At 40.6% G+C, this 18,053-nt stretch overlaps 1 protein-coding gene across 2 annotated transcripts in view; it reads right to left on the bottom strand.

Annotated features, from left to right (window-relative positions):
- The window catches only part of OSMR (oncostatin M receptor), an 87,068-nt gene that overhangs the window by 26,164 nt on the left and 42,851 nt on the right, over positions 1–18,053 (bottom strand). For both annotated transcript variants that reach the window (XM_030814004.1, XM_012501691.2), the window contains exon 8: positions 158–300. In XM_030814004.1, coding sequence (XP_030669864.1) covers positions 158–300 — 143 coding nt within the window. The remainder of the gene's footprint in view (positions 1–157; positions 301–18,053) is intronic.

Raw genomic sequence — 18,053 nt, 5'->3', positions numbered from 1 at the left:
GAAAGTGTATGATTAATTTCATGGGCCTTTTAAAACAGATGACCCACACCATTTGAACCTACACAGAAATAAGAGTTTAAAGTGATTTTATTCATCAGTGTCTCTGTTCAGGACAAAAAGGAACTTTTGAAAATAGAAAATTAAGCAGGGTTCTTACTTGCATCATTTTTCCTTCACCATGGAGTTCAATCTGACACAAATATGTGAAATTATTCCTCATGGAGTGCACCTTCCAGGTCATGATGGCGTTTGTGGCATTTACATTTTCAAAGTTGACACTAAAAGGATTCATTAAATAAACTGTCAAAAAAAAGAAAAAGAAAGAAAAAAATTCAAGCATAGATCCAAAAAGACATTGGTAATAGGCAGTTTATTTCTTCATTTATTTGTTCAACAAGTATTTTCGTTCACTTTTGAGAACATGACAAACAAGAACTTACAGACAAGCTAGAATGAGCCAACTACAGCCTTTCTCTCTCAACAATTCTACTGCATGCATTGAACAAAATACAAAAAGAAACTACCTGAGGACTCTTAAAATTAAACACAAGTAGGCAAATTGGGAAGGGGAGTCAAAACTTGGAGAAGATGGCCCACAGGGGAGAATTTTAACAGAACTCAGAGTCTAACCAAAATAACATTAACAATGTCAAGGATATAATCCAAAATATGTAGACTGTGCTACGAATGCAACAACTTTAGATGAGAGAGGGATTGGCCAGAACAGCTCAGGCTCTGTTCCAGTCCTCCCTAGAAACAGGATGTCCTTTAATGCTTTAGTGCAGCGAGTCATGTGCTGTCAGGATATAAAATCCAGGATGGATGCTTCTGAGGTCTCTCAGCTGTGGTACAAGTGAAGAACTCAGAGATAAGATTCTGTTTGCCCTGGGCAGCTCTCCGCAGCCTTGGGGACCAGCAGCAATAAATCCCAGGCTTGTGTTATCCCTTGCTGCCTGTCTGATGGTAACAAATCCATTTCATGTAACTTGTTGTGTATGAGTGTATTCTGTCTCACTGGACTCCGACAGTTGATAACCAGTGCACAGAGAGCACCTTCTTCACAAAATTGGCACAGCAAGCAGGATTCAATCTGACAGAACAGTGGCTCATTGGTGAAGTAGAAGGGGCAATACCCTATCTCATACCTGGCCCATGGTGGAGACATCAGACCAGCTAGATGTTTTATGGGGAAGAAGCAGTGATACATGAGATACAGGCCACACATACACCCTGAGAATGTGGGTGAGGTGGCTGTATAGATTGTGACAGAGGAAAGCAGTGTGGAAACAAGGGGGCTTAGTGCATATATGTGATTGCTTCTTCCTGGGTATTCAGATGCATCTGGAGGCATCTGAGAGGGAATTAAAAAGAGGTCCTCTGATGGTCCTTGAGACATCTGAGAGGGAACCAGCATGCACAATGCAGGCCTTCACAGAGAAGCTGACTCAAGATCCAAAGGACATATATAGACATAATCAGTAAGCTCTCAAGCAACCTGGTTGGTGTGTTTGTTGGATAAAGGGACACTGCAGACCCAAACGGTGCAGTTAGGGTTGTTGCCAAAGTCTCTAGGTGCCTACCGAAGGCCACTGGCCTAATACTCTTGTTAAAAGAAAAGAGAAAAAGAAGAAAATTCAGACTTTTCTGGAGTTCTTGGATACTGGAGCCCACATGAAAATATTTCCTTGTTCTTTTAGGTGAAAAATTAAACTGATGACATTGGGAGGTTTTCGGACAAACATAGTGACCCAAGATGCTTATCTGGTTGTGGGCAGGGCCCGTTGGGCCATTTTAGGTGCCAGGGACCATGGTTCCTACCAGTCAGTGCATCATAGCCATTGGCATTTTGGCTGCTTGGGGCACAGAAGGCCACCTCCATCTGAAGGGCTATGTTCCCCCAACACAGCTAAGGATTTAAGCCATAACAGTGGGGCATATCCACTTCTGCCTGCCACCTAAGCTCCCCAAGTTCCAATGGCTTATTCAACAAAAGTATCACTCTTATACATACTGAGTGGAGAATAGGACAGTATTTTGTTAATTGAGGACTTAATACAGACATAAATGTTATAAACCACCCTCTCACAGTGTAACAGCCCAGTTTGGCTGGTCGCAAAAGGCTCCCCAGGGCATGGAGACTAACCATGGACTATCACAGGCTAAATGCCAAGGCCACTTAAGCTGAACACCAAAGAAGTATCCCCGATACAGCCAAACAAAAGTGTTGTCCCTTGTGGCATCCTCTAATAAAAATGAGGCCCAGCAGCTGGTAGGCCTTTTTGAGTACTGGAGACCACATATACCCAACCTGGGTGTCCTTTTGCTCTCCTTAGTCAAAGTGACCAGCAAACCTACCAATTTTAAATGAGTTCCTTTGCAACAACAGGCCTTGGAAGCCATTCAGCAAGTTGTGGTCCAGGCACTGCTTTTAGAACCCTTAGAGCCCGCTAGCTCAATCAAATTACAGATGTCCAAAACCTCCATGCATGCTGATTGGAGTCTCTGGCAAGAAAAAACCACCACCGGGATGTACCAGCCTCTCACATTTTGGATATATAAGTTGCTTGAAGCAGCCCCCAGATACACCCCTTTTAAACAGCAACTCCTTGCTTGCTACTAGGCACTAGTCTCTGGACACTGAGCATCTTATGGCCAGAGCACCATACATGACACTACAACATGAAATGCCCATTCTTACTTGGGTTCATGCAAACTCCATCAATCAAATTAGACAGGCTCAACAGAGCTCGATTATTAAGTGAAACTGGCACATTGAAACTGGCACATTTAATATCATGTCCACCCAGGCCCCATGGGACCAGTAGGTTCCATGAACAAATGGCTAGCTAACCAAAAGTGACCAAGTAACCTGTTGAAGATGTTTTGGCTCCTCCTATGGGTTCAAAAATATGCCTACCAATGGTCTGGCATGGTTTACTAACAGTTCTGCCAAACTAAAAGCAGATGGGCTCCATTGGGCTGCCACCACCATCTGGCCAATAGATAGCCAACTTTTGACTGAGACTGGACATGGACACTCTATCCAGTAGGCCAAACTACATGCAGTGGCAATGGCCATGCCAGCCACCTTTTTCACCATATCTTGCTGTATTTTCACAGACTCATGGGCCATTGCCAATAGCCTAGCCATGTTGTCAGAAGAAAAATAACTGAGTGACTGGACTGATTAAGGAATGCCCTGTGTGGGACGAGAATTATGGCAAGAGCTTGCAACATAAAAGTTGTCAGAATCAAAATGGGGTCATTTATGTTAAAAAAACAAAATCCTGAAAAATGGAGCCAGGTAAGGTCACACAGGAAGGGCTCTCTTACACCAATGCCTGAAAACAAAACTATCCTGAAGCAACCTGTAAAAGCCACAACCATGCACAAAGGTCAATACAACCTTACACAAAAAAATACTTCTACAAGGACATCTGTCCAGCAACTGGATTATCCAGTCTTACACTGATACTACCCTTGTTATTGATCCTTGTGGTCAAAAATAATTATCTGAAAACATTATGTAATCCTTCTCATTGTTTCTTTAAAAACCTTTGTCTTCGTTTACCTTCCTGAATACATGTATTCCCATTGCAATGTCTATTCCTGAATAAATATCATTTTCTTTTAGAGTCTCCCTGTCGGTTATTTAGATTGGCATACTGGTATCTCAGAAGCAAGACTAAGATGGCTGAAGAGAAGTTTCCATCGATCGTCCCACCTGCAGGATTACCAGATTTAACAATTCTAGGAAAAATGCACCTTCGTAAGACTGAAAAGTCAAGTAGGTACTCACAGTACCTGGCTTTAACATCGTATCACTGAAAGAGGCACTGAAAAGGGGAAGAAAGATATCCTTAAATCACTGATGCCACCCCTCCCCCATTCCCTGGCAGCAGCCCTGTGTCGTGGACAGAACCTCTGTGCACTTAGGAGAGGGACAGCACGGTGATTGAGAGACTTTGCATGGAATTCTGTGCTGCCCAGTCACTGGGAAAGCAAGCAAAACCAGGCTGAACTCAGCTGATGTCCGCCTACAGAGGGAGCATTCAGATGAGCCCTAGCCAGAGAGGAATCACCCATCCCAGCAGTCAGAACCCAGTGGTTCTGTCAAGGCTCACCACTGTAGGCTGAAGTGCTCTGAGGCCCTAAAGAAACTAGAAAGCCAGTCTAGGCAACAAGGACTGCAACTCCTAGGTGAATCACGGTGCTGAGCCAGGCTTAGAGCAAGCAGACTTTGGGGAAAGATGACCTACTAAGACACTAGCTGGGAAGGCTAAGGGAGTGTTTGTGCCACCCCTGCTCCAACCCCAGGCAGCACAGCTCATGGCACCAAAAGAAACCCTTTCCTTCTGCATGAGGAGAAGAGGGGGAAGAGGAAAGATGACTTTGTCTTGCATCTTGGATACCAGCTCATCCAAAGTAGGACAGGGCACCAGTCAGAGTCATGAGGCCCCCATTCCAGGCCTTGCCTCTCAGATGACATTTCTAAAGACACATCCTGGGCCAGAAGAGAACCTGTTGCCTCGAAGGGAAGGACCCAGTCCAAGCAGGACCCATAACCTGCTGACTAAAGAGCACTTGGGCCCAGAATAACCAGGAGCAATACCCAAGTAGTATACCATGGGCCTTGGGTGAGACTGAGACTCTGAGACGTGCTGGCTTCAGGTGAGACCCACCATAGTGCCTACAATGAGAGACATCCTCTGCTTGAGAAAAGTAAAGGGGATTTTGTCTTGCACCTTAGGTACTAACTTGGAGACAGGGGAGTAGAGCACCAAGTGGGCTCTTGGGGTCTCTGATTCCAGGCCTTGGCTCTTGGCTGGCATTTCTGGATCTGACCTGGGACACAGAGGAGCCCATTGCCCTAAAAGGTGAGTCCCAGGCCTGGCAGCATTCACCACAAGCTGACTAAAGAGTCCTTGGGCCTTAGGCCGGGCGCAGTGGCTCACACCTGTAATCCCAGCACTTTGGGAGGCCGAGATGGGTGGATCACAAGGTTGGGAATTTGAGACCAGCCTGGCCAACATGGTGAAACCCTGTCTCTACTAGAAATACAAAAATTAGCCAGGCGTGGTGGCGGGCACCTGCAATTCCTGCTACTCGGGAGGCTGAGGCAGAGTACTGTTTGAATCTCGGAGGCAGAGGTTGCAGTGAGCTGAAATCACACCACTGCACTCCAGCCTGGGCAACAGAGCGAGTGAGATGCCATCTCAAAAAAAAAAAAAAAAAGATATTATATAAATGGAAACAACAAAAAGTTAAAAAGTAGAGAGACAAAGTTAAAGGGTAGAGTTTTTTGCCTGTTTATGTAAGCAGTATTACGTTGTTACCAGCTTAAAATAATGAGTTATAAGATAGTATTTGCAAGCCTCATGGTAACCTCAAATTTAAAAAAAATATGTATAATGAATATGCAAAACAGGAAAAGCAGAAAATTAAATCATACCACCAGAGAAAAGTCACCTGCACTAAAAGAAAGACTTGAAGAAAGGAAAGAAGAAAGAGAAGACCATAAAACAAACAGAAAACAAACTTTAAAATGGCCAGAGTAAGCCCTTACTTATCAATTATAACATTGAATGTAAATGGACTAAACTTTCAAAAGACATAGAGTGGCTGAACGGATTTAAAAACAAAAAACCCAATGATCTGTTGCCTATGAGAAATGCACTTAACCTATAATGGCACATATAGACTGAAGATAAAGGGATGGAAAAAGATATTCCATGACAATGGAAACTAAAAAGAAATAGGAGTAGCTTTACTTATGCCAGACAAAATAGATTTCAAGACAACACCTATAAGGAGACACAAAGTAGGTCATTATGTAATGATAAAGGGGTCAATCCAGCAAGAGGATATGACAATCATAAATATATACACAACCAACACTGGAGCAGCCAGATATATAGAGAAATATTAGAGCTATAGAGAATGATGGAACCTAATACAACAAGAGCTGAAGACTTAAACACCCCATTTTCAGCATTAGACCGATCTTCCAGACAGAAAATCAACAAAGAAATATCTGATTTAATCTGCACTATAGAACAAATGGGCCTAATAGATATTTACAGAAATATTTTTTACAAAAGACTGCAGAATACATTCTTCTCCTTAGCACAGCAATCACTCTCAAGGATAGATTATATGTTAGGTCATAAAACAAGTCTTAAACAGTTTTAAAAATTAAAATAATATCAGGCATCTTCTCTGGTCATAATGGAATAAAACTAGAAATCAATAACAAGAGGAATTTTGGAAACTACAAACTACATAGAAATTAAACAATATGCTCCCAAATCAAGAAATTAAGAAAGAAACTGAAAAATTTCTTGAAACAAATGATAAGAGAAACACAATGCACCAAAAGCTATAGCAGCAATAGCAGTACTATAGGATGCAGCAAAAGCAGTACTAAGAAGGAAGTTTATAGCTATAAGTGCCCACATCAAAACGGAAGAAAAATTTCAAATACACAACCTAATACAGAACTAGAAAAGCAAGAGCAAACCAAACCCAAAGTTAGTAGAATAACTAATAAAGATCGGAGATGGAATAAATGAAATTGAAATGAAGAAAGCAATACAAAAGACCAACAAAAGTTGGTTCTTTGAAAAGATAAACAAAATTGACAAACCATTAGCCAGACCAAGAGAAAAAAGAGAGAAGACCCAAATAAATAAAATCAAAGATAAAAAGGGAGATATTACAACTGATACTGCAGAAATTCAAAAGATCATTAGTGGCTACTATGAGCAACTATATGGCAATAAATTGGAAAATCTAGAAGAAATAGAAAAATTCCTAGACACATAAATCTAACAATATTGAACCATGAAGAAATCCAAAACCTGAACAGACCAATAACAAGTAACAAATTTGAACTTGTAATAAAAAGTCTCTCAGCAAAGAAAAGTCTGGGACCCAGTGGCTTCACTGCTAAACTCTACCAAACATTTAAAGAAGAACTAATACCAATTCTACTCAAACTACTCTGAAAAACAGAGGAGGAGGGAATATGTCCAAAGTCATTCTACTAGGCCACTATTACCCTGATACCAAAACCAGAGACAGATAAAAAAATGAAAACTACAGGCCAATATCACTGATGAATATTGATACAAAAATCCTCAACAAAATACTCCCAAACCAAATTCAACAGCACACCAAAAAGATCATTCATCATGACCAAGTGGGATTTATCCCAGGGATGCAAGGATGGTTCAACACATGCAAATCAATAAATGCATAACATCATATCAACAGAATGAAGGACAAAACCCATATGATCATTTCAATTGTTGCTAAAAAAGCATTAGATGAAATTCAACATCCTTTCATGATAAAAGCACTAAAAAAACCAGGTATAGAAGGAACATAGGTCAACACAATAAAAGTCATATATGACAGACCCATAGCTAGTATCACACTGAATGGGCAAAAACTGAAATCCTATCCTCTAAGATTGGGAACAGGACAAAGATGCCCACTTTCACCACTGTTATTCGACATAGTACTGGAAGTCCTTGCTAGAGCAATCAGACAAGATAAAGAAAGGAAGGGCATCCAAATTAGAAAGGAAGAAGTCAAAGTTTCCTTGTTTGCAGATGATATTATCTTATATTTGTTAAAACTTAAAGACTTCACCAAGAAACTATTAGAACTGATCAACAAATTCAGTAAAGTTGCAGGATACAGAATCAATATACAAATATCATTAGCATTCCTATATGCCAACAGCAAAAAATCTGAAAAAGAAATCAAGAAAGTAATCCCATTTACAATACCAACAAGTAAAATTAAATACCTAGGAATTAACTTAACCAAAGCAGTGAAGTATCTCTACAATGAAAACTACAAAACACTGATGAAAGAAATTGAAGAAGACTCAAAAAAGGAAATATATTCCATGTTCATGGATTGGAAGAATCAATATTGTTAAAATGTCCATTCTACTCAAAGCAATCTACATAGTTACTGCAATCCATATCAAAATACCAAAGACATTCCTTACAAAAATAGAAAAAAAAAATCCTAAAATTTATATGTAACCACAAACCCAGAATTGCCAAAGCTATCCTAAGTAAAAAGAACTACACTGAAGGAATCACATTAGCTGACTTCAAATTATACTACAGAGCTATAGTAACCAAAACAGCATGGTAATGGCATAAAAACAGATACATAGACCAGTAGAACAGACTAGAGTACCCCAAATAAATCCATACATCTATAGTAAACTTATTTTTTACAAAGGTGCCAGAACACATAAACTGGGGAAAGGACAGTCTCTTCAATAAATAGTGCTGGGAAAACTGGATATCCATAAGCAGAAAAATGAAACTAAACACCGATTTCTAGCCACATACAAAAATCAAATCAAAATGGGTTAAAGACTTAAATCTAAGACCTTCAACTATGAAACTACTATAAGAAAACATCGGGGAAACTCTCCAAGACATTGGAATAATTTATGCAAGTAAAATTTCTTGAGTAATACCCAACAACCACAGGCAACCAAAGCAAAAATGGACAAATAGAATCTCATCAAGTTAAAAAGCTTCTGCACAACAAAGGAAACAATCAACAGTGAAGAGACAAACCACAGAATGGGAATACATTTTTTCCAAACGACCCATCTGATAACGGATTAAGTAACCAGAACATATAAGAAGCTCAAACAACTCTATAGGAAAAATAATCTAATACTCTGATTTTAAAATGGTCAAAAGATCTGAATAGACATTTCTCAACAGAAGAAATACAATTTGCAAACAGGCATATGAAAAAGTGCTCAACATCATGGATCATCAGAGAAATACAAATCAAAACTACAATCTAGCTAGTGGTCTATCCATCCTGTTTATCCTTTCAAAAAACCAGTGTTTGGTTTCATTGAGCCTTTGTATGGGTTTTGGGGTCCCAATTTCATTCAGTTCTGCTCTAATTTTAGTTATTTATTTTCTTTTCTAGCTTCGGGGTCAGTTTGTTCTTGTTTTTCTAGTTTCTCTAGGTGTGATGTTAGATTGTTAATTTGAGATCTTTCTAACTTCTTGATGCAGGCATTTAGCACTATAAACTTTATTCTTTACACTGCTTTTGCTGCATCAGAGAGATTTTGGCATGTTAGGTCTCTGTTTTTGTTTATTTCCAAGAATTTTTTTATTTCTTCCTTCATTTTGTTGTTTACCTAAAAGTTTTTATTTTTTTGCATTTATTGAGGCTTGATTTATGGCCGAGCATCTGGTTAATCTTGCAGTATGTTCTGTGTGCAGATGAGAAGAATGTATATTCTGTGGTTGATGGGTGGAGTGTTCTGTAGATGTCTATTAAGCCCAATTTGTCCAGTGTTGAATGTAAGTCCAGACTTTCTTTGTTAGTTTTCTCCCTTGATGATCTAATGTTGTCAGTGTGGTGTTGAAGTCCCCAACTATTTTTGTTTGGTTGTATGGTTATCTAAGTCTCTTTGTAGGTCATAAAATAAGAAGTACTTGTTTTATGATCCGTGGTGCTTCCGTGTTGGGTACATATATATTTAGAATCAATAAGTCTTCTTACTGAATTGAGCCCTTTATCATTATGTAGTGCCTTTTTTTTTGTCTTTTTTAACTGTTGTTGGTTTAAAGTCTGTTTTACCTGATATAAGAATATCTTTTTGCTCTTTTTGGTTTTCCATTTTTATGACAGATCTTTATCCAACCCTTTACTTTGAGCCTATAGATGTCATTACATGTAAGATGGGTCTCTTGAAAATTGCAGACAGATGGGTCTTGTTTTTTCTTTTTCAATCAATAATTAATTTAATTCACTGTGCCTTTTAAGTGGGGGTGTTAAGACTGTTTACATTCCAGATTTATATTGATATAGGAGGTTTTGATCCTATTGTGAAGTTGTTAGCTAGTTGTAGTTTCTATTCTGCGGTTCCTTTATAGGGTCTATGGGCTAGGTACTTAAGTGTGATTTTGTGGTAGCAGGTATTGTTCTTTTGTTTCCTCATTTAGAACTTCCTTAAAGATTTCTTGTAAGGTTGGTCTAATGGTAACAAATTCCCTTAGCATTTGCTTATCTGAAAAAATATTTTATTTTACCTTCACATATGAAGCTCAATTTGGCAGGATATGAAATTCTTGGTTGGAATGTCTTTTCTTTGAGAATGCTGAAAATAGACCCCCAATTTCTTGTGGCTTGTAAGGTTTCTGCTAAGAAGTCCACTGTTAGCCTGATGCGGCTCCCTTTGTATGTGATCTGACCTTTTTCTCTAGCTGCATTTAAGATTTTTTCTTTAGTGCTGGCCTTAAACAATCTGGTGACTATATGCCCTAGTGATGTTCATTTTGTGTAGAATTTAGCAGGTGTTCTCTGGATTTCTTGTATCTGGGTGTCTACCTCTCTAGCAAGATTACAGAGGTTTTGTTCTATTATTCCCTCAAATTTGTTTCCCAGATTGATTACTTTTTCTCCTGCTCTCTCAAGAATGCCAATACTTTGTATGTTTAGTGGCTTTACATAATGCCATATTTCTTAAAGACTTTGTTCATTTTTCTAAATTATCTTTATTTTTGTCTGACTAGGTTAGTTTGAAAAAAACATTCTTGAAGCTCTGAAATTCTTTCTTCTGCTTCATCCAGTCTATTAATAAAGCTTTAAATTGTATTTTGAAATTCCTTAAGTGAGTTTTTCAGTTCCAGTAGTTCTAATTGATCTCTTTTTAAGATGTTTATCGCTTTTTTCATTTCCTGGACTGATTTAGAAGTTTCTTCATGTTGATTTTCAACTTTGTCTTGGATCTCTTTGAGCTTCCTTACAATTGATGCCTTAAATTCTTTATCTGTCATTTCTCAGTTTCCATTTGGGTTCAGGAGCTAGAGTGATCCTTTGATGTTGTCACAACATTTCTATTTTCATGATGCCAGAATTCTTATGCTTTGTCCTTCTCATCTGGAGGGGGTAAGGTCTTTTGGCTTTGCACCTATAGCCCTAGGTACTTCTGTCAGCAGGTTTCATTTGGGGCTGCATGGCTTGGCCTATAGGCCAGTAGATGGCACTTGCGGGTAAGAGCCAGCTGCTACACAAGTAGGTGGGTAAGTATCCTGTCTGTGTTTACTGTGAAGTGCTCTGTTTTTTCAGGTGAAGCCCTGGACAGTAGAGTGCCCAGTACTCTGGGGTTCCTGTTCTGCAGAGGTAGGGTGACAAATGTGGGCAGAGCTGGAGCCCCTGGCTTACCCACAAATACCCCAATGGTGAGCACAGGCACTAGCCCTGGCAAGGGTGGCTAGGAGAAGCTCCTGTAAGTGCACTTAGGTCTCTGTAGGAATAGGGGGTAAGGTGGCTTCACCAGCTCCCCATCCTAGATAGACAGGAACTTGAATTGTTTCCCTATCACCCCCCTGTTCTAGGACTTGTTGACTCCTAGTTCAGGTGTACCTTATAGTCTATCTGCAGTCCACAATGTGGTTGAAAGCCATGGGAAATGTCTGTTTTGTGACTCTGCGGGAGTGGTTTCACAGCATAATCTCGTTACTCAACCCAATACAGACAGCTTTATGGCTTGTCTGTTCTCCGATGTGGCAGTACTGCTACTTTTTGTATGGGGGGGCTCCACCTTTGGGCCCACGTGAGTGGATGTTGGTTGCGGTGGTGTTGGCTAGTTGAGTCAGCCCAATTTCAGGCCTCAGGGGAAGTGGTTGCAGTGAGGTAGGTATTTCCACAGTTCCCAGGCCGCTAGATGACCCGCAGGACAACATGTATGAGTTCTGAAGGGGCTAGACTGGGGTTGGGTTAACCCGGAGTTCAGGTGCTGTCTATGATGGGGTGGGGCAGGCTGGCCCCCAGGTCTCCAGCCAAACTAACTCTCAGGCAGGGGCAGGCAGAACACTTAGATGGTGGGAGCCCAAGGGAATATCCCAGGCCAGTGGGGACTGGGTTTTCAGAAGGACTCTGGGCCACAGCTAAAATGTTCAGGTAGTGGCAGGGAGGTTAGGCTATGGGCCCTTCACTGGGGAGGGCAGGATTTCTCAGCTGAAGCAATGAAGACACACAGCTGTGGGGTACGTGACACGCTCCTGCTTCCTCCCACCCAGCTGATGCTGGACTTCACTTTTGGGGGCATGCAAGGGTGCCACACCTTGTTTACTACCTCTGGGAGTGTTGCCCCAGAGGAACTCAGAGCCATGACTGCCCACAGTCTTCAGGTGAGGGTGTGGCTATTATGCTGTTGCCCAAGCCATGAGCCTTGCCCGGAGAAGGGCGGCAGGGGTGGGGGATCGTGTGATCTGCAGTCTGGGTGCTTCCTGGAGGAACACAGAGCCACATTGCCCATAGTGTTCAGGCAGGGGTGCAGTTGCTGCACTAGAAGCCCAAACCAATGAGCCTTAGTGAGGAGCAGTGGGGCAGTCTGGCCACTCCTCAGCACCATAGTAATGGCCTCTACTGGGACTACAGCAGCTAGCACCAGGTTGCTCAGGGATCCAAGGCCTGTGGAGCTCCATGTGGGCTTGAGTGGTACCTCTCTAAAGACTCCAGGCAGCTCTCTGTTAGTCCAGAGGCCTGGGGCAGGGGCAGGTGGGTTCTCATGTGCCCAGGATTACAAAGGTCCATGGTGTAAGTGTGGATACCCCAAAACTCTCACTTGTTCACCCTTTCCCCACGTTGGGGAGCCTCCCCTGGCCCCACACCAGTCCCAGTAGGAGCTGCCTGGCTTTGCTCATCTCTGTTCTCCATGGGGCCTGCTGCCTCATTTGTAAATCCTGATGTGAGGTCTTAGACAATCCACTTAAAGAGCTAGTATTTATAGACCACTTTGTTTCCTCTCTGTGAGAGCAGCACACACTAGCTGCTTCTAGTCAGTCCTCTTGAACTAGAAACAAGGCCATCTTAAGAAAGGACCTTGCATCCTTCCTGATTTCTACAAAATCAGAGTACTGTTTGGTCTGCACACCTGATTTAATATTCTGTTTGCTCTGCACATCTGAGTTAAAATTTTTGCAACTACTCTGATCTTGGTTTCATTTTGATTTGGTTATGTGCATCTGTAAATAATTTGGCTCTTTTTCTCTTGCTTGCTTTTCAATGTCTTCTGAGAACAAAAATAGTGTAAATGGTGGCCACACGATGGCCAATTAAAATCCACTAAGGTGGCTAATCACCATCTAAAACACTGGTCTAAACTCCTGGCATTCCCTGACAGGATTTATAGGATTTATTTGGCAAATAGAATGGGATTCCCCAGTATTCAGGCATGCCAAGTATTCTGGCTGGCTACATGGCTTTTCCTCGTGCACAGTTTTCAGTCAATGGTCATCTTAAGAATCATTCAACATCCCCAGGCTTGTTTTTCTCAGTACCAAATTAAGAAACTACAACTACAGAATTTTTTTAAATGCTGGTATATAGAGGCTCCCAACTTCTTTTTCTATTTTTTTCTTTTCTTCTTCTTCTCTGCTTACTCTGAATCTATTGACTTTTTCACTTGAATTAAGATATTCTACTGTTGCTAATTTCAAAAGTCAATTAGAAGTTTTTCTTAAGGCATTTCAGCCAAGATAAGAAAAAAAAAAGAGGGGGCTTTCAAATTACAACAGCTCTGTGACAACCAACAACCTAGCCTTGTACACCTAAGAGTCATCCTTTCAGAAATGTGAAATTAGGTCTGCCTTGCTAGCAGTTGCTTAGGGTGATATAATAGCTAATTAAAAGGCTGATAATCTAAAAAGAAAAGAACTAGATAAATGTTTATAAAAAGTTAGGCTCTCAGATTAAACAAGTCAAAATCTTGAGTTCAGAGCAATAATATAAGTTATCTCTGCCTGGCAGAAAAATTTTGCTTTGTCTGCCATGCATGAGCCAGAAAAAGCCAAGGGAGTGGGGGACTGTTAAGTACATTTTTCTAAAACATTTCCCCACTTAGGGTGACTAATTGAGCCAACGAGACCGGCAAACAAAAAGATAAATTATTGCTAAAATTGAAGGCCACTTGTAGATTTTGGTCTTCTGATACGATTTAGCTAGTCCTAGCTAAAATGTAAATATTTGAATGTTTAACCCCTAAACTCATTTGAAACACAAAAAGGGAAGAGGTTTTTAAAAATAAATCTGCTGCAGAAATTGCTTTACCCAAAATTTGGTACTCAGCCTTCATAAAATTACCTATCACGGCAAATAAAATGTAGCCACATGAACGGGTCCCATTTTGTCAGACATATCATTTGAACCCAATTCTCCTTCCATAAACCAGTACATTGATTTTGAGTTCTTGTTATCTCCCTGTAGGCTGGACTAGATCCCGTATTCTCTTAATTTCCTCCAATATTTGGCTATAACTCTCCAAAACCTGCTCTGTTCCGAAAGCTCTTAAACTGAAGCTGGACAACTTAATATAACTTTCAAGGGACAAGTCTCATGCCTGATGTACGAGCTGCACAGAAAGGTAATGGAACCTGCTAATTCCATACCCAGTGACCTTCAAGCTGCAAATGAGGACAAGAGGTTGACGGCTTTATGCAGCGAACAACTTTTCCCAAGATGATGCGACAAGATTCCCCATCATAACGACACTCTTGCCCCTCTTACTTTTTCCTTTCTTAGGTGTATCTTTTTCTTTACAGGATAATAATGTAATTGAAAATTCGCAATCGGTAGTTTCTGTGGATAACTTGATAGAACCTGACTCCAGAGCTCCTTTAAGTCATGAAATAAGGAAATATCTGTGCTGTTGCTAATACTACATGTTGTATATGGATAAATTCCTCTGGGGAAGTTGAGGCCTGTATACATACAATTTTTTAAATAAATAGGTCACGTAATTACAACAGGTCTCACCTAAGTCCCATGTCATTTGATTTATTCAATTGTCTGCCCTTAAGGTGAGGCTCAAAGCTCAAAACTATTACGCAAACTGGGGTTACCATATTACTATTAACTTTATTTTCCATTTTCCTTTTAAAATTTTATACTTGTTCCTTGTCAAATTTCTGCTTAAGTACTCCTCCTAACAGAACAATGCTGGCCCAGCACTTTGAGAGGATGGCCAAAAAACTACAGAATAGATGAAATTGAACTTAACAATGGACGCCAGGAAGGCTTATCCTGAGAGCACCTCCCTCCAGACCTCCCTCGTTCAAATATGGCTAAAAGGCTTTTGACACTGACCCCTAGTTGCCAATCACTCCCTCCAATGTGGGACCAGACCAGTAATCCAGGACAGGTCCATCCTGGTTAAAGGATGATCAGCAATGATTTCAGAAAGAGAGATCTTGATCAAAAGGCAGAAATGTGAAAGTTGTCAGAATAAAAATGGAGTCACGTGATGTTTTAAAACCATGAATAATGAAGCCAGGGAAGGCCATGAAGGGAAGGAGGGTTCTCATGCATGAATATCCAAATAAAAAATTTCTCACAAAAGACTGCAAAAACCATAATCTTGCATAAAGGCCATCACAGTCTTACCCACACACAAAATTTCTGCAAGGACATCTGCCCAGCAACTGCTTGTCCAAACTTGGACTGATACCACCCTTGTTAGTGATCCTTGTAGCTAAGGATAATTATCTCAAAACAATGATATAATCCTCCCATTTTTCCTTTAATTCCTTTACATTCCTGAATATACACAGTTTACTATGGCACACGTATTCCCATTGCAATGTCTAGTCCCGCATATTCTCTTTCAGAGAATCTCCCTCTCTGTTCATTATGTAGAATGACAGCTGGCTAAAAAGGTCAAATATGTGTCACTCATGTGAATGCTCAGACTACCATAGCTGCCCTTATGAGAAAGTTATGTCATCATTTTGAGTAACCCATGAGACTTTAATCTGAGCAAGTAACATCCTTCACAGCCCAAGCAACACAATAATGAATGCATTCTCACAGAATATGGTGGGCTTTCCATGAACCCTGTCCTTTGCAAGCCAAGGGAGCCACTGAATGATACTAAAGAACAGCCAACTCACACAGCAACTGAAGAAAGGACATCAACACAGACTACTGGTAGGGTAGTACTCCCATCTGACTAGGACAGTGTGGATACTAAACACTGCTTTCCAGCACAACGAAAACATGCCACTGCAGTGCATGCTGGGAAACACAGCTGGGCGGGGCTGGAGGCCTCCTTCTCATCCTTTAAGACAGCTCTCTTAGAGGCTTTCCATAACCATCCTAATGGCAGCAACATCCCAGGCATTCTCTACCCTATTACTTGAATTTTGCCTTCTTTGTAGGATTTATCTGTACTTGAAGTTATTGTATTGACTTCTTTACAAGTAACACGTTGCTATATATCTACAGTCCTCAATCCTGCCCCCAATCCAGCCATCTCAACGCACACTAGCATATGAGTTCCCTAGAGGCAGTCACTCAATTTGGTTCATTGCTAGGTCCCCAGTGCCTGCTCTGTTGGAGGGTGAAGTGAGGATTAAGCTGAAATCTAAAGATGTGTAAGAGTTAAGCAGGTAAAAGGAGAAGGGGGGGCATCCCAGTAAAAGTGAACAACATGTATAAAGATAAAGAGATTGTGACAAACCTGTAGGAGACAGAGAAGGCACCTGGCCTCACACTGAAAAAACAACGGGCAGACAAAGAAGGTGGCAGCCAACCTGTGCTGGACCATGAGAGTTACATCAAATGATGTTGTCTATATCTTCAAAAATGCTTTATTAATTTTGAAGCAGCAATAATATGATCAAATTTGGTTTTGAGATGATCACCTTTGCTGGGGTATAGAGAATATGAAGATACTTGTAAATCTGGTAGGAAGCTATATTTGTGGCCCAAGTCAGGAGGGAAGTAAACTGGGCTAAGGGAGTAATTGTGGAGACGGAAAGAAGTGAGTATGTTTTAAAAATGTTTAGAAATAAAAAAAAAAATAGTAATTGCAGATGGAGTGAATCTGAAAGATAAAAGGGAGAAAAGTATCAAGAATGATTCCTAAGTAACCAAACTCATACAAGTTTCTGTAATGATTCTGCTATAGTGGAAAGCTTTCAGGTATGATATAAAATATAGGTCCCATTTGGCCAATACAAATGCCAATCTTGGGCAGCAGATTGCAGAAGGTAGCAGCCAACCTGTGCCAGAACATGTAGGTCACATGAAGCAATGCTGTCTGTATCTTAAAAAAAAATGCTTAAGTAATCAAACTCAAACTCAGACCACTGGAGCAGGGGTTCCCAGGAGTAAGAACAGGAAAGAACAGAAGTCCTGCAAAGCAAGGAGCTGAGGAAAATGAGGAAATCAAGTGGCTTGGGAGACTTCCTTCCTCTCTCTCCTCCAGACACACAGGTCTGATAGATTCCAATCTAACCTTTTAATGTTGCTTCTTGAGGGATGAAAGTGGGGGGCAGGGCTGAAGGTGAAACCCTGACCTGAAGGTTGTTTGGTACAATGAAGGGTGATTAATTATGGTTTTGGGGGTGCCTATATCTCTCAATCCTCAGCTCATCCCTAGGCCATGCTCTGCTTTAGACTTTGAGCTGACAAGGCTGGGGTTTGGCCTGTAGCCTTTCCCTGATATTTGCTGCCTACCAGCATAGAAGATACTTACAGGGGAATTCAAACTCAGAAACCAGGATAGTGAGACATCTGAGCAGCATGACTATGACAAGAGAAACACGACAAAGTGATTTACAGACTGCAGTGTAGCAGTGGTATTAGAACAAACAGATGAAGAGTTTAAAATTAACAAAATAAACATTAAAAAAGACATACAAGAAATCTATGGATTAGCATAAAGAAGATACAGCGATTCTAAACTATGAACCTGATAAAATGCCCTCAAAATATGTAAAGTAAAAATTTATAGAACTTCAAGGAAAAATAAACAATTTTACCAAAATAGTGAGTAATTTTAACACACCTTTCTCAATTATTGATAGGCTGGTCCGCAAAACCAAGAAGGATACAGAAGATCTGAACAAAACAATGAATAAACTTAACCTACTTCATCAGAGACTAGATCAATGCTTCTCAAACTTTGATATAGATAGGAAATCACCTGACGACCTTGTTAAAATACAGATTCAGGTTCAGCAGGACTGAGGCGGGGCCTG

This window comes from Nomascus leucogenys, chromosome 6 (genome assembly GCF_006542625.1).
Source record: "Nomascus leucogenys isolate Asia chromosome 6, Asia_NLE_v1, whole genome shotgun sequence".
In the NCBI taxonomy this organism is placed as follows: domain Eukaryota; kingdom Metazoa; phylum Chordata; class Mammalia; order Primates; family Hylobatidae; genus Nomascus; species Nomascus leucogenys.
This window is presented reverse-complemented; position numbering and strand designations above follow the sequence as displayed.